This window comes from Rhineura floridana, chromosome 11, assembly GCF_030035675.1.
Source record: "Rhineura floridana isolate rRhiFlo1 chromosome 11, rRhiFlo1.hap2, whole genome shotgun sequence".
In the NCBI taxonomy this organism is placed as follows: Eukaryota; Metazoa; Chordata; class Lepidosauria; order Squamata; family Rhineuridae; genus Rhineura; species Rhineura floridana.
In genome coordinates, this window is record NC_084490.1 from 69874710 (window position 1) to 69895307 (window position 20598).

Consider the following 20598-nt stretch of genomic DNA (forward strand, 5'->3'; position numbering starts at 1 on the left):
TGAACTCATTTAGGTTAACTAGGTATTTCCTGACTATCTCCTTATCAATCTTGAACTGCAATCCCGACCCCTTACTGAGATTGCTACCGATGCAAGGTTGCACACTGTTCCCTTTTTGGGAGAAAACAGAGGCAAAATAGGCGTTGAGCAGTTCTGCCTTTTCCTTGTTATCTGTCAACATTTTGCCATTCTCATTGAGCAGCAGTCCCACCATTTCCTTGGTCTTTCTCTTGCTTCGAACATATCTGAAAAACCCCTTTTTGTTGTTCCTCGCTTCCCTCGCCAGCCTCAGCTCATTCTGGGTTTTAGCTTTCCTTATGCTATTCCTGCAAGCCCGAGCCGCTCGTCGGTACTCTTCCTTGGTGATGTATCCTTCCTTCCATTCTTTATACATGCTCTTTTTTACTTTTATCTCCTCCACCAGTCTTCCGTGTAGCCACATTGGCTTTTTCCTATGTCTTCCATTTTTCTTCCTCTTTGGAATTGTTTGTGATTGCACTTTTTGTAATACGTTCTTCATGAACTCCCATGCTTCTTGGGCTCCTTTTTTCTTTAGTCTATCTAGCCACGGGATCCTACCCATCATGTCCCTGAGCTTGCTAAAATCGGCTTTCCTGAAATCCAAGGTCCATATTTGACTATATTCTTCTTTGGCTTTCCCCAGAATCACGAATTCCAGCATTACGTGGTCACTTTCCCCCAAGGTACCGACCGCTTTAATTCCTATGACCAATTAATCCCTGTTAGTTAAGATCAGGTCCAGGATTGCCGATCCCCTTGTTCCTTCTTCTACTTTTTGAAAAAGGAAATTAGCAGCAAGGCCCATCAGGAATTTGTTGGAGGCTTTGTGCTTCGCAGAGTTTGTCTCCCAGCAGATATCCGGGTAGTTGAAGTCCCCCATCACTACTACTTCTTGCCTCTTTGAGATTTTAGAGATCTGTTTGAGAAAGGCCTCGTCTACCACCTCTTCTTGGCCAGGGGGTCTGTAGTAGACACCTACTACCATGTCGGTTTTATTTGTTTCTCCATTTATTTTTACCCAAATGGTCTCTATCGGACCACTTTGTTCGCTCTCTTGGATTTCCGTAGAGGTGTATTTGTCTTTGACGTATAATGCTACTCCCCCTCCTTTTCTGTTGCTTCTATTCTTTCTGTAGAGTTTATATCCTTGAATGGCTATATTCCAATCATGGGAGACATCCCACCAAGTCTCTGTTATCCCTATGAAGTCATATTTGCCTTGATGCACTAAGACTTCAAGCTCCTCTTGCTTGTTTCCCAAGCTCCGCGCGTTGGTATATCTAAACAATCAGATAGTCCTTATCCCAAGCCCCAGTTCATATCTTTGCTTTACCTATCTTGAAGTCAGTTAAAGGTCAAGTTGCCAATGCCGGTGTCCCAATGCCATTTTCTTCCCCTACAGTCTGATATATGTTTTGTTTTTATATGTTTGTAAGGATGTTTTGTTTTAATATATTTTAAAGTCTGTTTTTATGATGTTTTAAGGTGTTTTAGTGCTTTTGTTTGCCGCCCATGGCTCCTACTGGGAGGAAGGGTGGGATATAAATCTAATTTTCAGCTAAATAGTTGAAATCAATTGAGCAAATTAACTGCAACCAGGGAATAAGTAAGTGTACCATAGAACCCTATGAAACATATTTCTCAATGAACATGCATAAGATTGAGCCTCCTGAACATGACTAACGTGAGCCTAGATTGGGGCCTCTGTTCACTCCAACATGCCTTTGAGGCCTCTTGTAGTGTGTGATCAGATCAATGCGCTTGTGGTATAGAACCAACCTTCAGCGTTCATGCTAAGTTTCCTCTACATATTATTATAGATGCTGTAAACTGAACTATGAATCCTGAGAGCAAAGCAGCAACTTATGCTGTAGTTTTCTCTCTTGGATGCCAAGGCTTAGGCACCCCCAAACCATCCTTCAAAAATACACTAGCCTGAAAGAAAAATGGCAAGGACTAGAATAAGTTCTTCAAAGCTGAGGGACTATAGCAATGGCAGGAAAAGGATGTTATTTAAATAAACATTGCAAACTAAATGCAGAGAGGTGAATTGCAAACACCTCTTTTCTTGTTAGTCTTTATTGAGCAGCAAAATAATTTATTTGGGACTCAGGCTTTTAGATGGTATTTTAATATTTTGACCCACTATTTGCTTCTTGCTTTGCAGTTGCATACCTAGCCCTAGTTAATATTTCTCGATGTACGTCTTAGAAATTAAATGGAGAATGGCTATTTCCCCCCATCTTTCCACTTTGAAAGTCATCTCCTAGAAAATGTTAGTTTGATTGCATATCTATAAAATTGCCATGCAGTAGTGAACTTATCAGGATATAACAACATAGATGAAGTTAAGGCATGAAATATGAAATACCATGCTCTTGCATCCAGGAGAAGAGGTGCCAACATGTATTACTTTGAATAAGCTTTGTTTTCAGAAATGAAGCTCCGCTCGCCGCGCAGCTGACGAGCGGGGCATGATTGCAGGTGGGGGTGAAGACGCTGTCCCCATCTGTTAATGGGGCAACGTCGCACGTCGCGCCCATGACATCAGCGCGACGTGCAGTGTATGGGGCGGGGTCTATAGGACTATTTGAGTCCAGCCGCCCCTTCCACCTTCCGCTTCTGCTGCAAAAGAAAGTCTGTGCTGAGAGGCATAAAGGCTGGAGAAACAAACTTTTGACAAAACGTCTTAAAGTAGAGTTCAAAAACACTCAGCTGTACAAGATGTGTTTTTTCTTCACAAGTTTGCACAAGTGAAGTCCACAATGCCTTGTCATTTTCTGATGAATTGTCAATACTATGGAGCATGTGGTTAGGTATTTTACAAAGGAGTATAGATGAACATTTCATGAGTTGCTTCACGAACCATTGTAGGATTAATTGGGTGGATCAGCTCTGAACAGGTTATGGACTTCCTTTACCATGGAGTTTAAAAACAAAGAGCCCATGATGCTTTCTCATCTAACCAAAAATAATTTTTCCTTTGAGTTATGGAAAGGGATTAGTGTAAAATGGTTTTGGAACAATGAGATTATGATAAGAGGCACGAACAGAACATGCATTTTTCTTAACTTACTGGGGCTATTCTCTTTATTACCAGGAAAGGAAAGTCCTCCAGTAAGTGATGTCCCAGATGACGCTGATGAGCCCATGCCTGTACCAGAAGACCTTTCAACCAGCACGGGAGGTCAGCAGAATTCTAGGAATGAGAGAGTTTTGGGTAAGAGCATTGTTAGGGATAGTACTGCTACTTCCACACACAAGGTGGTTCTGATATACTTGAAAGATATTTGGAAGTCTGAAACTATCCTACTTCTGAGAGATTTAGAACTTAAAAAAAAGTTCTAGCCAAGTGTGTGGCTTTAAAATATGAGGTTCCATAAAAGACTGCCCTGTTCTCATTCTGCACACTGCAAAGGTTTCATGACAGAGAGGTAAAAACATGAAGCATGTGGTTATGAGAGGAGATGGAAGGCTGTATGTAACAGCCTTTCCTGCTTTTCCATTAGATTTCCCAGAGCTAACCAGGGTTATTCTTTGATAATTTGATAGCTGTACTTTAAGCTAGCTAGCTAGCAAGCAAGCAAGCAAGCAAGCAATTATCTGGACTAACTACAATGCATGCCACTATCCCAGTCTCTGTAAATAATTCCCAGTCATCTAAATCACTGGTCTTCAACTGATTGATGGCTTGCAACTCAGTTGGTTATTCCTGACCTGAAGTGGATTATAGTCCTTTTCTGTCCCCCTGTTACTTTTTCTGTTGCTTACTTTTTAAAAGACTGTGGAAGCAAAAGAGTGATGGGAGAAACGCAGTGTGTGGAAAATATGGATGGGGGAGAGAAAAAGAGGTGGTGAAAAATTAAAAGCTTGGCCCATGTGTTAGATATTGGTTTTAAAGGTGGATCCCAGGTCTGAAAAGGTTGAAGACTACTGATCTAAATCCGTACTTTAACTTGTAATATACAAAAATGTTATCCTGAACAAGGAGGACTTTTGTATAACCTAATATGTGATTATCAAGAGGTCTGTCAGGTTTCTTCAGCCATTTGGATTTAAAACAAACTGTGATCCAGATGAAGTACATCAAAATACATGATTTTCATAACTAAGAGTTAAGGATTTACTTGACTTTTTCACTTTGAAATCTGTGGACTATTAAAATATTTAACTTTGGTTGGCTGATGTGCAAACAGTACTGAAGCTGTATAAGGGTCACCTGTAATAGTTGTCTATTCTATATGTACCTCGTTGTTATCTTCATATTTTTAATGTAAAGATTATGTGGCATTTATACATACAGGAATCTAATTGTTTAAATACTTGCTGTTCAGCCAAGCCATACAGATTTTTTTATATATTGAAGTAAGTGCCTTTTTTTCTAAGTCAGTGGAAATCTCTCCTATACTCCCAGATGCCCCCTCTATCATTATCCTGTGCTTGATTTCCACTGATTTGATTTCCTTTGTTGGGTTTAGTTATTGAGTGGCTCATCCAGTAAAAAGGAATGGCAGAGTAAATTTGATACTGAACAAGCCATTACGGGCAGGGCAGAGGCTCCCACTCATCCTAGTTCTTCTATGAAGCAAGATGCTCCTGTCCCAGGAAGAATGCTAGACAACCTTTGAATAATTTGTCCTCTTTCGTTTGCTGAGTTAGTTTATACGTATGACTCTGATCCATTGATTACCCAGCATTTGATGACTCATAGGTGGATTTGTAAACAGACTCCATTAACAAGCATGTTGTGTTTGAGGTGCTCTGTCTGTGTGCTTGATCTGTCTTAGCTCAGTCACAAACGCAAGTCACTGTTCAATGCTGCAGTCATCAGGTAATGAATATGCACGTGTGAATTAGTCCAACAGTGGATCTGGTCTCTTGAATTCCAGAAATGTTCCATGAGGCAAGGCTTCTAAAATGCAGTCACATACATGCTTCATTGACACAGCATTAGGACCACAATGGGAGACGGTTTCCTGCTTTATTGTGTGCATGCATGTGTATTAATTGATTACAGTGGTCTCTTCCCACTCTGTTTCTATTGATTCTAAGATAAGCAACACAGATAAGGCAAGTTTCTTATCATGGTCGCTGCAGCATAGCATGAGGAAACATTCTTATGTGGCAGATGGATGAAGCGTCACTTTTTTATCAAAGACTGTAGTTTGTTTCTTTCCCTCTTTATTATCACAGACACTAGCAGAACTAGCTGACTGATTAGAGTAGCTGAAAAGAAAAAAGAGGGGAAAAGGTGTGATTTAGAGTTGACAAACAATCTTATTCTTTTTATTTTTCAGAACGCTAAGTCTGGGGTCAGGGCAGCCTTATACTCTTAAGTTCTATAAATAAAGTTGGTATCACAAACTGTAAAGTTTTACCTTCAGATGGCATGAAGTCACTGACAGGTCCGGCTGGCGAGGCCACTCACATCAGGCACCAGGTTTGGAGGGTATCACTCAGGGATAACCATATTTTGCTTATTTAGTTTATTATTAAGTTTTAACCGCCATGAACGGAAGGTGCTATTTGGATTTTCTGCCTCAGGCATCAAAGCATGTTGGGCCATCTCTGATTGGGAGGTAAGGGACACCTGAGGGTACTTTTTGAAGAAAGCAGATTGGCCATAGTTCTTTACATTTCTAGAATGCTCATGAAACAGAAATATAACAAAAATGGATATGAAATATATATGTGGTCTCATGTGTATTTTCTTACAAAAGTAAAATACGAGCATTTATTTAACTGCACCGGGATTAAAATTTGGAAGTACCAGCAGGAGCCTCTGAGTACAGTTGCTTTAGGAGTTGCATTTGGTCCATGGGCTGTCACAGTTGGCCATTCCATTGTTGAATCTTCTTAAAACATAAAAAAACCCTTGAAGGTGTGTAGTTTATAGTAAAGATAAACCCAGATGTCTGCACTTAGCACAGGCCAATCAGACAGAGATGGAAAGATCTGTCCATTTCAGTTCTCTCACTTTCTCATTTTCCAATTAAATTCAGTACTCCACATTTCTGCAGCAATTTGAATTTTTTTAAAAACATCCTCATAAAAATTCTCCCAGCATTTTAGTGTGAATTCCTCCTAATAAACACATTTTTGCAAGCACTTTATTGTAATATAATGCATTTTTATGTTATTTTCACCCACATATCCATTTTGTGTACTCTTTCCCCTAATATATGCATTTTGTAAATATTGTTTGATTGATGAACTGTACTGCAAAATTGGGATTACAAATTTTGAAGGATGGATGTGTTTCGGTTCTCATATTGTTTCAGAAAGTGCGAATTTGATAGATTTGGCTTGAAATACGAACTGAATTGAATTTCTCCCCCATCCCTTCAGTCAGAGAAATTGCCTGAGTTGCATTTCCTAGTGGATTAGTCTATCAGTGGCTACTAGCTGTTATGGCTATATGTAACTTCCAGGTTCAGAGGACTATGCCACTGGAAAGCAGCAGTGGAGAGGGTTGTGTTTTTATGTCCTGTTTGTGATCTTTCTAGAGGCATCTGGTTGGCCAGTGGGGGAAGCACAGTGATTTTATTGTTGGATTTTATGAATTTGGATTGTAATCAGTTGTAAGACATTGTATGCAGTTGTATTTATATTGTGTACATGTTGGGAGTCATTTTTGCCTTAAAATGTTCTAAAAGTCTATTAAATAAACAGGGTGCTGGACTTGATAGATTGCTGGTCTGATCCATCATGGCTCTTCTTAAGAACTGACATGCTTAAATGGGTAGAATTGCTCCCCTGAGGACTGTTTATCTGCAGCAGCTTGTTACACAAAGAATCCTCCTGTCACCACAACATTCTTAGAACCAGAATATTACCACAATCCTAGAATCCCATCTTCTAGAATAGTCCCACTGATGTCTGTGTACTTAGGGAGTTTGAGAATTCTGATTTACAGTAGTTGATTTAAAAACAAAAAAGGGGGAAATCTGACAAAGACTAGGTCCAACTGATTTTCAGTGGCAGAGAGTTAAGCACTTCCTTGGTTCTTTCATTGACATCAATGGGATTTAGAAGATGACTTGATTTTTGCTGGATTGTGCCCACATTTCTTAAAAATAAGGAGATTCATGGAGATTCTATAAATCTGTTTTCCAGCCCCTTCCCATTCTGGAGCCAGCCATGAGCAGGGGGGCAGGGTCTAGTGAGGAGAGTGCCTGCCTTTTTAAGGAACAGTTCCTATGCTCCTTGGAGTTTGACTACAACTCTTTACCCTGACTTTGACAGCTGAGATATGTTTTCAGGACCCACCCTATTCATGTGACTGTAATTTGTTTAAAATTGTTTTTAATATTGAATTTTAAATTGTTGTAACCTTGTGGTGAAGGGCGGGTAATAAAAAACTATTGTTGTTATTATTTAATAATAATGATGCTATCAAACTGGGAATGTAGGAATCTTCCATGTGGATGTGCATTGCCACAATATATAAATGGAACCTCCATTTTGTTGGAAGCAAATGATCAGCTTAATTGTCCTTGGTGTGATTCAGCAAGGCAGTCCTTACATTCTTATTTCCATTAGGTTCCCAGTGGTGTTCTGGAGTATGGATCAAACCTTTTAAATAAGAGGAATTTCTTAAAGCAGAAGCCAACTCATATATGTAGGCAAGAGTATAGGAAACTTGCCTGGAAACAAAGGAAGCAAAAAGGCAGGGCTGCCAAAGAAGAAAAAGGAAGTGCTCCACCCCAGATTGAGAAATACAATCCACTCAATGCTGTTACTCTAGCAGCTGTCTTGACAAAAGTAATAAATATCCAGAACTAGTTACTAGCTAGAAGAGTTATGGAGCTTTCTTTTTCTTTCTTTCTTTTTTTTTACAGTTAGCCTGTGTGTTTCCAAAACAAGCAAACAAAAAACCCATGGCACAGGCCTCTTAGGATTGTACCGCTTCAAGTTGTACGTGTGTGTGCCCTCAGGGGCTTGCCGGTCCTTTCCCAGCACTTTGCCTTGTAAGTGGGCCCTGATCCATTTCCACACCACCAAGCACCAATCAGGCAATGGCTCCTGGGGAGACCTTACTTGGACATTGCCTGTAGGTCCCACCTCTGCTAGAAGGAGCAAGGACACTCTCATTCATTTCTTTGATGGGGAGGAAGGAACACGACTACAGGGCCTCAGCCAGAATGAAGGTCTAGGGGAAGCTGAAGGAGATAAAAAGCCTCGGAGAGAAGGAAGAGAGGCAATGGATGGTCAGAGATCAGACTGTAGTGTGAGGCCTTTAATTGAGGGTCCTCTGTGCTAAGAAGGGAGGCTTGGCTCTTACTCCCCTGGCAGAGGCCATCTTCAGGCTCTCCCCCTATGCCCCATTAGGTGGGGGCAAAGAAGGAATGGCTGTGTTCCAGGTTTACCCAGCCCTTTTCCTCCCCAGAAAGACATAGGCATCCTGGACCTGAGTCTGCCAAGGCCAACAGCACAGAAACCAGGCATCACAGAAGAGGCCTACAGAAGGACTGTACTTATTGTTGAGAGTGGTGGAAGTTGGCTTGTGAAGCAACAGACCTGAAATAAAGCCATACTTGCAACAGACCATATGTGAGTCAGTGCTTTCTTTGACACCTTGGTCTAATGTGGGCCCAGGGAAGATATTGAACATCCCTCTTTTGAGGTGCCCCCTACCTGGGGTACAGCACAGTGGTGTTACATAATTGATGTTTTTGCATATCTAAAGGTCCTTGAATGGCAGCATTCTAGGGATAAGAGTCTAGCCTAGTTTTTTCTCTGTGTGCTAGATTTTTGTTTTTTGTTTTGCAGGGAATTTTTCATGTCCTTCCATTTGCATTCTGAAATGGGCTGCCCCATAAGGTTTCTCTGAATGCAAAACCTGTCTTAAAGAACACTGTCTTTACTGTCTTAAAGAACACTGTCTTTACTGTGCTCCAGGTTTTTTATTTTTGTTTTAAAAAAAGACCAAGATGGGGAACAAACACTTGAGAATGCAAAGGGCATTACTATCAGGATGCTTGTGTTTTTTTCCAGATGTCAAGATTATGGTGAACTTCATGGTATCAAGGAGTAGGGATGGAATGATCTGTCAATTTTGGTTCTTTCAGTTTCTCATTTTTTTAATATTAAATTTGGTTTTCCACATTTCTGCAGCGTTTGAATTTTTTTGAAAAAAAATCTTCATGAAAAATCATCAGCATTTTAGTGCAAAATGTCTCATAACAAATACATCTTTGTATGCAGTTTTGACTAATTTTTGCAAGCACTTTATCCTAATATAATGCATTCTTGTATGTTACTTTCACTCATATATTCATTTTGTGCACACTTTCCCCTAATATATGCATTTTTGTAAAATTGTTTGGTTGAAGAACTGCATCACAAAATTTGGAATGGCTGTGTTTCGGTTCTCATATTGTTTCACAAAGTGCAAATTTGATAAAGCCAGCTTTAAATGAGAACTAATAGAATTTCTCCCTTATGAGACCCCATGAGTAATGAGCCCCAGTCTGGCTTTGAAGAATAGAATTAATCCCACAGTACACACACCACCATCTCTAGACACGTTTCAGCATATGGAAAGAAGAGAAGATAGCTCCCTGCCCTAAATTTATTTATTTATTAAAGACTTTATAATCTAATTTTCAGGGTGATGGTAGGGCAAAGGGGGAAGGGAGTAGCAGGAATGAAAGAATCAAAAGTGCCAAAGGGTGAATGTGATCAAGCACAGTTAACATATACTTAGCCCTTGGTGTGTTTGTGGGTGGAGTTAAGCAAACCCTCCACAGAAACTATTTTGAGGAGGTTTTCTAAAGTGTTTCCTGGGGTGTATATAGCAAGCAGCTCATGAAGGCATTGGACTTTGCTGTCCTGGACTGTTATTGTGGAGTATGGTTTTTAAGAATTGGGTATAATATGGGAATGCTTGTCTGTACTTATCTGTCTATTTAGGAAGTTATAGAGTTAATAGGATAGGGTTATAGCGTTAATAGGATTATTGCATGCATTATTGCCCTTGAAGACGACTCAGAAATCTCAGCTGGTCCAAAATGCAGGCTGGAGTTGCTTTTAGATCTCATATAACTCCTGTTTTAAAACAGCTGCATTGGTTGCCCATTTTCAGGACCAATTTAAAGTCCTCACACTAGTGTTTAAAGCCCTAAACAACTTAGGTCCCAAATATCTGACAGACTGCCTCCTTTCCTACAGACCCTTGTGGGTGCTGAGATCAGCAAAGGGGGCCCTTTTGGTGTATCCACCACCCTCAGAAGCCTGGTGGGAATGGCCCGGGAGAGGGCTTTCTCTGTGGCAGCCCTTAAGTTGTGGAACTCCCTCCCCACCAAACTACATCTGGAAACCTCACTGTACAACTTTAGGCAAATGCTGAAGACACACCTCTTTACCTGGTCTTTGCTACCCGAGACATATTTTTTAGGACCCACCCTATTTTGTGATTCTGGTTGTTTTTAATTGTTTTTAACATTGTATTTTAAAGTTGTTGTAACTTGCCCTGGGACCTCTGGGTGAAGGGCAGGCAATAAATGCTAATCATCATCATCATCATCTGCCCAAATCTCCTGGTTTGGCTGATCATATGACCTGGTCTGGGACACAAGTATCAAGGCAGCATGTCCACCATCCCTATGTGTGGAAAATCTGAGTCTGGACCATTCATGACTTCCTGTGACCTACTTGGGTGGGGCTTATGATTGACAGTCCTCTTCCTCCACAGGAGTCCATGATTCTGAAGTTTTTCAGAACAAGGGGCTTCTCGTGGTGATAAGGTGCCTGGGAGATAGGCAGTCCTTTGCTGAGAGTGGAAGGAAGGCTTCATGGAACATCGGACTACTCATGTACAAGAAATCCTCCTCAGGGCCTCGTTGGTCTAGGGACTTTTTAGAGTAGGTCAAATGGATTGCATTTCTCCAGTTTTAATTTGGTTGTGCTCCAAAGGGATATTCTGGGTTTCTTGTAATTTTTTCCACGTCACCTGTGATAACATTTTGGGACATTGCATTTCTTTCTCTATTACTTTTGCTTGGCTTAAATTCCACATTTTTTCTAATTTAGTAAACTTCATTTGTTCACAAATGTTGTGTGGTCTCTCTTTATTTTCACCACCCATGCCTGAAGCCATTATACCACACTACCACAGGAGGCTTTGAGGAGGCCCAAGGAAGGTTTTTATTATTGTTGTTATTATTAGGCTGATTAGTAAAGAACAACCTACAGTCAAATCGATCACCATTGGTGAAAGCAAGATCTTACTGGGGAGTGGGAGGGTTCAAAGAGAGGGGTACACTTTCTTGTGGGCAGATCTCCCCTCCCCAGGTGGCCAGGGATGCTGAGTGGTTGTATGTGGCTGTCACACAGCTGTTTCATACTTTGATCTTTAGAGAGCAGTCTTGTACAGCATGCATATCTAGTAAACTGCTTTGAGGTGTTATTACAATCAAGCCGTATATAAATTTTGTTAAATAAAATACTCAGAATAAGTCCCATTCAGTTCAATGGAGCTTACTCCCAGAAAAGTGGGCATCGGGTTGCAGGATTCTGAAGTTGTTAGGAGACCCCTATTCCTCTCACAGAGCTACAATTCCCAGAGTTCTCTGGGAAGAGGGGTTGATAATTGTTAAACCACTCTGACAGTTGTAGCTCTGTGAGGAGAATAGGAGTCTCCTAACTCTCAGCACCCTTCGCAAACGGCACTTCCCAGGATTCTGTTTAAAGTGGAATAATAGTGGAATAAATTTATGGTGTGATCTCTCTCCCCCACACCTCAGTATTTCTTAAATGTGTGGAACTGATGCCATCCTTTGCAGCAAAGTAATGTTGCAGGTAATGGTGACATTTGTGATGACTTTTACTAATCTTGAGGAAAGAAACAAACATTTGAGTCTTATGTGCATGTGGAGGTGGAAAATAGGCTTTGGCTGAATTGGAGATATGAGAGTGTATGCTTAGTTGTGTGGCTTTTTTCAGTTCGGATAGTGAGCCTGCTGATCTTATCAGCAGTGGGAGGAAGTTGTTTTTATCTGAGAAGCACATCTCTCCCATTCTGATAAGTCCTGCTTTAGTTGGAGAGTTAAATTTATCTAGTGGGATCTCTGGTTCAGCAGCAGTCAGGCTCAGGTATGTATAGTTGTTACAGTGGGGAAGCTGCTGTGAGCTTGCAAGGGTCCTGCTCACTGATAATCAGCAGCTTTCTTAAACTCTTTAGACTCTTTGGGGAGGGCCATGTGGGTGAGTGCACCTCTCTGAAGGTGCATCCAATTCTTCACACTAGACACAGACACAGAGAGAAACTCAATCTACTAGTTTTTTCATTCGTTGAAGGCTATGATAAAATATAAGTAACATGAAGAAAGGTGTGCTTTGAGTAAGTTGGACAGAATTGTTACTTGTGTTGCAGTTTATTCAAGAGGAAATATTTATTCATTCTTATTTCATCATTTAAAGCATCCTGTATTTGCAACATCTTCCTTTTATGTGGATGTAAACTTCCTGTATGTCTGTGTCTTCACTTTGGAAGAGAGTGTGGTTTTGGAAGAGAGTTGTGGCAATTAATTTTGAGTAAAATGATCAATAAATATTTAGATGCTGTCTTGTTCCCAAAAATTTTAATGTGGAAAACCTTCCACAAAGCTCTTTTGAAGCAACATTAAACATAGCATTGCTAACACTACTCAAAGACAAAACCTATATGTGGCAGGGAGTTTTAATAGGTACAAGCTCCTTCCACCTCTAGCCAAGCTAGATATGATTAATAGGATCCTCTGCATTTTTTTAAGCAACCAAGAGGTGGTGAATTTGGATCAGGACCATAGTGCTGCAGGAGGGTGGTTTATCTTTTTTCCCCTGTGCTAGTTTCTAGATTGAAATCCCTCTGTTTCCCATTACCAAGCTGCTATTTGCTTTGACAGAACAAATCATGCCTGTGCTTTTCCCTAGATTTCATAGGGCAGTGGCATTATATCAGTAGGTATTTGCAAAAATACTCTGGCATCCCAAATGTTGTGCCAGTTTTGCTTCAGTCCAAATGAAAAAGGACTTTGGAAAATGATAGTACCTGAAGTGCCAAGGCTTAGATTATGGGTTTGCGGCTATTGGTCTTTCTCTAGTGTAGGGCCATTTCCTTCCCCTGCTGCAGCAGAGTGAACAAAATGACCTCTCATCCTTTCACTCCACCTTTGTAACATTTTGTTTCTCCTGAACTCCTTGAAATTTCTGCTTATGCCATAACTATGGAGAAGCTTGAAGATCTGATTTAAGAAGGCTTGGGCTCTGTTTCAAGTATAGATGTGACCTAGAAAAAAAAGGGGGGTTATTAGAGAGCATTTGGGTAGGCTTCCATGGCCACTCTTCACATGTGTTTCCCCCACTCTGCAATCAATATTTCTCTCTGGCCTGAAGCCTTTGTTATCTCATCCTTTGTTTCTGGCTACTGCTTTTTTCTGCCCAGCTTTTTCTTGCTGGCAGAAAGTGGTGGAATGGCAAGGTTGCTTGAGGAACTTGACTCTCTTATTTATTTATTGCATAATAAGAGGCAATAATGGAGCATATTCATGCTGTGCAATCCAGCTTCATGTATATAGTGGTCAGAAGGAAACAGGAGAGTGCAAAAATAACAACACTGCTCTTACATAGTGCATTTCAAGTGTTCAAAAATGCTTCACAAGTATCAGTAAGCCTTTGAACGACACTGTAATGTTGGCCATTATTAGCCTCATAGTATGTTAGGGTTTCCAACTATTTTACTGACCTGTTTCTCTGCCTGCATGTCTGACATGCAGATATTTAGCTAGTGAACAATTTCTCCACCGCTTGTCTCCATATCAGGAAATGTTTCGGCTGCTTAATTGCATTATGTCAGGCTGTTCATAAAAGTACAAGAGCAAAGCCAGTTTTTGAAAAATGGCAACCTATAATGCATATGGGGGTGGTGTGGGCATTAAATTGTGTAGGTATTTATGCATGGAAGGTAGGGATGTACCTGCTGGTATGTACCTGTTTGTATTTTGATTGTGTTATTGTCACTCCAACTCGGTCTACAGCAGTTTGCATTTAGTTACAATTGTACGGTCTCAGCCTGGTATGGCAATTTATGAAAATAACAGTAATGTTTTCAATTCTCCTGATGATGATCACCTCTTACATAATGGATATTGTTATGTTCCTATATTTTTCACTATTCACAGTACTGCTACTGTTATTGATTTCCCACCATCAAGATCAAGTAGCCATCTACCCTTGGGGGTGGGAAACAAAACAAAAGATAGAAAATCATTGTCTATTTGTGAATGCCACATATCATCAGCAAGACATCCCGTATGGGGGGGGGGACTTAACACAGCAACAAATCCTCTTCCTCCCTTCCTGTTCTTGCAAAGCTGTGAATCGCCACATGCAGAAGCAAAGGTGGCAAGGGCAATAACTGCTAAAGCAGTTTGTAAAGCTTGCTTTATTTACTTTTCCTAGGGGGAAAAGTCACTTTCGTCATTACTGCGTGGATTAATATTTTAGCAGAAGCCAACAGAAAGATGACTGAAAACACATTAAAAAGAGGGAAATGAAATAAATTGTTTATTTAAAGTAAGCATTTTTATAACAAAAATGTTATGCTCAGATTTTTCAAATAAAACATCATTTGTTTGTGAAAATCCTTTTCTATAAACTGAATACAGTTTTTAAGACCATATTTTATTAATATAAATAAATAACATTAAAATAAATGGAGAACAAGATACTAATATATGATCAATTGATGATGAGAGATGAGACTAAAGAAAACTTGCATACTTCAGGATGACTTCAGTTTGGTATATGAGATTGACTCTGAGAAGCTCGGAATCTTCTTTTTCTAAGTATTTGTTTTTGTAGTTGTAAAGCTACTAGTACCATTGTTACTACCGTCACACACACACACACACACACACACACACACACACACACACACACGTACATATGTACGTACGTACATAATAGAGAGCTATATAGGCAGGGATACAGGATAAGAAACACAATGAATGTTAATGGCTACCATTACCACCTCAATAAAACAATATTCAGTGGAATACACATTTCAGCAGAGTAACTCCAAAACTGACAACAGAGTAATGTTAGTATAAGAATTAATTGCTAATGTCCTGGCTTTGAAAACAGTCTTGTTAAGTTCATCCCATTTTTTTTAAAGTGGTACCATTAAAGATTGCTAGTGCTTGCATGGAAAACTACCGGCTTGCTTGGTTGGTGAATGAGCGAACAGCTACATAGCTGACATTCACATTTAATTATTGTGATTTTTTTCACCATCCTTAATGGGGGTGGAGACTGAGATTATCTGCCTTTATCCCTAACCTTATTTATTTATTTATTTTATTTATTAGTCGCCCATCTGGCTAGTTCTCCAGCCACTCTGGGCGACGCACAACATAAAACATACAATTCACATTAAAACCTTAAAATTCCAACAGTAACACTAAAACCTAACCCAACCTTGATATGCTGACTGTTAATTTCTGTATTGTAAGCTCTCAATGCATTCTCTATCCACATGGGAGCATAACTTCATGCTAAAGATGCTGGGGTTACCTCTGTTTTCAGCTTTCTATGTCCACAGTAAGGGCTCAGTGCCAGCTGCAAACATCATATTTTCTAGTCTCACTTGAGAGGAAGCATCAATCACGCAGTTTCCTAAAGACCACACTGTCTAATTTAACATTTCCACTCTCTCTGGTTACCTGGCAACCGAGCATGCTCAGTTTGTTCTACCAGTAAGTTTCATTTTAAAAAACAAACAAACCCGGAAGTGCAATTAATTGTATTTTCACTGGTACGATACAGCTGAAATACAAATCTTTGTTTGAGCAGTGTTATGCTATTTTGCACAAGTTGGGGGGGGGGGAATAAAATAAAAGGCACTGTTTGCAGCAACATAAAAAGGGTTTGCAGAACGGGAGAAAGCAGCGGAAGTTTCTCTTCAGCCACAGGAAATGAAATGAACGAAGAGTGGAGGAAGGAGGGAGTGTGGAGAGGGGAATGATTGACACACCTACCTAAAAGCATTGGAACAAAGCATCTGCAAGCCCGAGAGATACGGAGTGAAGACTTCTTTCCTTCCCTTTTCGGATTGTCAAAGGACTGGGTTAGTACAGATTTACAGGGGGGAAACTGTGTGATAGCTTCTGTTTGCCCATAACGGCATGTGAATCATGTGAATTAAAAGGGAATGCAAGGGGGTAGCACCAGATACACAGTAAAACCCTGTGTAGATGGGTCCTAAATTTTCAAAATCTGTGCACTTTGGGATATACATGTGTAGGTCCCAGTGCAGACATGATGATCTATAAAGGAAGAATGGGAAAGTGTGGCAGACACACTCTCCCTTCCCCCTCTCATTTCTACCCAGTGTGACCATCCGCACAAAGCTGCTGGTCACCACGATTCGGATAAATATGCTTTGTGGCAAGGCATATTTATTTTTTGAAATAGTGAAGGTTCTTATGGCTGTTGGCCCACACAGCAGCCTAGAAATTAAATTAAGACATGCTAATTCATGGGAAGAAGATTTTGTTGGCTTTGGAGCCCAACATACATTGAAAGGATGGAATAATGATGATAATGAGGTATTAGTTGAGTCTGCAACACAATTTCTTAATTTTATCTCTGTGTTGCTAGTAGAGCCTCATGAAATTGGTATCCTGTCATGGGCTTTATGTTAATGCTAAATGGAATTTCTTGTACTTCCAGCAAAATTGTTTAAGCAAAAAAAGGAAGAAAAGGGGAAAATGTGTTTTCTTTGTTCTTTAATTAAATCCAAGGGGGCCTTGCACATTTACTAATCATTGCAATAACTGCTATAAGTTTTTTGTATGATGACCACATTTACCTTGGCAGATTTGTAGGCTGTGTTTCTATTAAAATAATGCTCAAAACAAATAAATAATTTTCCTCAATTCCATTTACATTATTTTTATTTTTATTTATTTACCTATCTATGTGAACATTTATATCCTGCCCTTCTAGTGCTTATGCATGACTCAAGTGGGCTAGCAACAATTAAAATTAACTACAAAGTACAAAAATGTTCTAAAAATACAGTATTAAAAACAGAAAAGTGCAGCAAGTAAAGCAAAGGCATTGGATAAAAAAGTACCTATTTGAAAAAACCTGCCTAAAATAAAAAAAGTTTTTCCCCATTATGGCGAAATGCCTTAACAGAGGAAGAGGCCAGCTGATCCACACAGGGCAAAGAGCTCCCCAATGTAGGTGTGGCCGCAGAGAAGTGCCTTTTTCTTGTCCGCCATCAGCCGAGCCTCAGGACATAAAGAATGCTCCGTCAGATTGTACACTGATCAGATTCTGCACTGACAGACTGGTATAGGAGGAGATAGTCCCAAAGGAATACTGAACATAAGCCATTTAAGACTTTAAAGATAATCACCAACACTTTAAATTCTGCCAAGAAACAAATCGGTAACCAGTGCAGCCCTTACATTCTGGACCAACTCCAGTTTCTGAAGCTTCATGTAGAACTCATTGCAGTAATTCAGTGTTGATGTAACAAAGCTATGTGTCACCATGGTCTGGTTTGACCTAGGAATTGATGCAGTTGGCATACTGCCCCAAGCTGGGCAAAAGTATTCCTGGTTGCAGCCACCATCTGAGCATCTAGGTGCAAAACTGTATCTAGAAGTGCCCCCAAATGGCAAACCTGATTCTTCAAGGGGAGTACTACCAAATCAGGCCGAATTTCTGCTGCTATGCTCTTTATCAATATTTTCCATGCTGCTCTTCTTTGTATAATCTTTTTTCTAATCAATGTATATCCCCTCTCTGAAGCCATTCCCTATTGCTTCTAGAGCTGTATCTCACTTCCTCTCCAGATCCACTCTTGCGCAACCAGGGCATCCGGAGGAGGGAATTACTGTCCCTGAAACACGTTTGTGCAAACTTTTTATTTTCTGGGGTAAAAAACTACCCCAGGCACAGTTTTCATTGCACAATTTATACATAAGAACACCTATGGGGTAATCTTTCTAGGACATTGTCACAAAGTCTCACCTGTACAATGGTCCCAAACTTCAGCCAGTTACCACTTACTATTTTCCTTTTGAAAACAAAAAACTATTTGGGGCATAAAATATCCCAGAAACGCACTGATGTCTGCCATTGGAGTGTATTTCTACCCCAGCCAGTGTTAGTAAAGCACCCTATGGGTTTTTTTTAATAGAAAAATGATCAGGACAGGCCAAGAAAGAGCACTGGAGTCAAATTTCCCCTCCCAAGCTAGCAAGCAAGCTTGCAGTCACATGACAAAGGAGTAAACAAACTTGCAGTCACATCTCCAAGGTCCCATTGTTGCAGAAGGACACACATTTGGCTCTTGGAAGAAGAAAAAAACATGACTTCTACAAGCAAAGTAGGTTTTATTTTACAAATGGTGGGAATTAAAAATCCCAGGGAGGTGTTATGAACACACCTCTCATCCCCTTTGTGGCTTTCAAAGGAGAGAACCCTTTTTCTTTGTCCAAGCGATTCCCCCCCAAACGTACATTTTCTGAGAGAAGCTGGAATGGGAAGAGAAGGCCCAGAGATAGAGTGAAGGCTGTAAAGGTGTGCCTGCTGCAAACCCAGCCATCCAGGCAGTGGCATCTGCTCTTGATTATGGAGCCCAACCTCCACCTCCAGCATCTTTTGGAACAAGTGAATGCTGCCACCTTTGCAGTACAGTAGAGGATATGAAAGCCAGGAAACGGTGCAACAGCTGTTAGAAGTTCTGTTGCAGGGCCCACAGCATGGTGGAAATTTGGTGTGGGAGCATCAGTAGGTTGGCACAAACCATAAAAAGTTGTCTGGGGACATTTCTCTAACCAAGGACAGTTTTCTTGCAGGTTTCTTAATAGGTTAAGAAAACACCCCACAAAACTGTTAATGTTAGTTCTCAGTTGTAATAAAGTTTTTTTCTAGACAGTGTACAATATTTTCATAACATTTTCACTTTAAAAGATAGTTTTTGTTTCTAATTGACAAAAACATAGCTTATGGAAGGAACAGAAATTGTGTTGTTTACTCAATATGCTGGGGAGGGTGCCAATATTTACTGCACAGAAAAGTTCTACCTCCTCAGAATAATTTTTTTTGTTGTTCTGGGTGTTTGGGTACTGTCAATCACACTTCATCTGACACTACAGACACAAATTTTATCTGGGATCATTCTGGCAGCCTACCATACATTGGAAATCACATTGGGGTAGAAATATAACCCCCCAGAAAGTTCATGTGATTCTTCCCCCACCCCAAGTCTGGATGAAGGTTTTACATTGAATTTTTCAGCTTCAATTGACCCAGCAGTAGTACATTGATTGCACAAACTACTGGGGAGCTGTCCAGCACAAGCCCTATTGAAATATTTACCTATATCATAGCATGGCAATAAACCAAATATGGTTGTGTTATTGTTCCATACTTATTCATGAAACAATAATACAACCGTATTTGGTTTATTGCGATGCTGTGATATAGGTCCAATTCACATCAGTGGGAGTCATGCAAGAGAACTTCCTTGTGAATGCTGTCTTTAGTCATTATCAACTGTTTATCTCCTAACACACACACACATCCATTCTTTGATAGATTATAAAATAAACTGCTGAAAGCCATTTGTGGGTGCCGATCAGGTGGGTCCAGGATGTGGTGGATGCATCTCTGTGTGACGGAATGCTGTCTGCATCCACTCCTGAAGAAGCCCAGCCTGGACCCTGTGGTTTATTATAACCATCTATCTGGTTGCAAATATCCCCTGCTTGGGCAAGGTGATTGGGAGAGCGCTGGCTGAACAGTTGTAGGAGTTCCTGGAGGATGAAGACTATCTGGATCCATTTCAATCTGAGTTCAGGCGCAGCTTTGGGACTGAAGCTGTCTTGACTGCCCTGATGGATGACCTGTATTGAGAGCAGGACAGGGAGAATGTGCCTCTGCTCCTGCTTCTCAATCTGTCTGTGCTTTTTGGTACCATTGAGCATAGTATCCTCCTGGACTGGCTCTGTGGGATGGGTACTGGGGGCACTCTCTTACAATAGTTCCGTTTCTATCTGCAGGGCCGTGTTCAGAGAGTAGCATTGGGTGATTGTCTTGACTCATGATCCTTGTGCTATGGTATGCTGTAGAGCACTATCCTGTTGGCAGTGCTGTTTAACATCTATATGAAGATGATGGGGGCAAAGTGTCATTAGTGCATTGATACTCAGCTCTATTTCTTCATAACATCTGAGTCTGGAGAGGCTGAGTATGTTCTGGAATGTTGTCTGAATGCAGTTCTGGAATGAATGAAGGCTAATAAAGCTTGAACCCTGGGAAGATGGAGGCACTGTGGATGGGTGGTTCCAGTATCTGGGAGATTGGCCATTTGCCTGTCTTGGGTCGGGTTTATCTCTATAAGAATAGATTTGTAATTTTGAGGTACTTATGTATGCATCTTTGTCGCTTGAGGCACAGGTAGCCTCAGTGGCTATGAATGCCTTTTATTAGTTACGACTGGTACGCCAACTATAGCCATTCTTGGACAGGAATAGCCTGGCTGTGGTGATTCAGGCATCGGTAACTTCAAGAGTT

The 20598-nt window shown here is 40.5% G+C and overlaps 1 protein-coding gene across 14 annotated transcripts in view; it reads left to right on the forward strand.

Moving 5' to 3' along the window:
- Window positions 1-20598, forward strand: part of IKZF1 (IKAROS family zinc finger 1) — a 142084-nt gene that overhangs the window by 38235 nt on the left and 83251 nt on the right. For all 14 annotated transcript variants that reach the window (XR_009758372.1, XM_061589158.1, XM_061589161.1 and 11 more), the window contains one exon: window positions 3122-3241. Coding sequence is in view for 13 of the 14 variants with exons in the window: in XM_061589158.1 (XP_061445142.1) it covers window positions 3122-3241 (120 nt within the window). In the remaining variant the exon portion in view is untranslated. The remainder of the gene's footprint in view (window positions 1-3121; window positions 3242-20598) is intronic.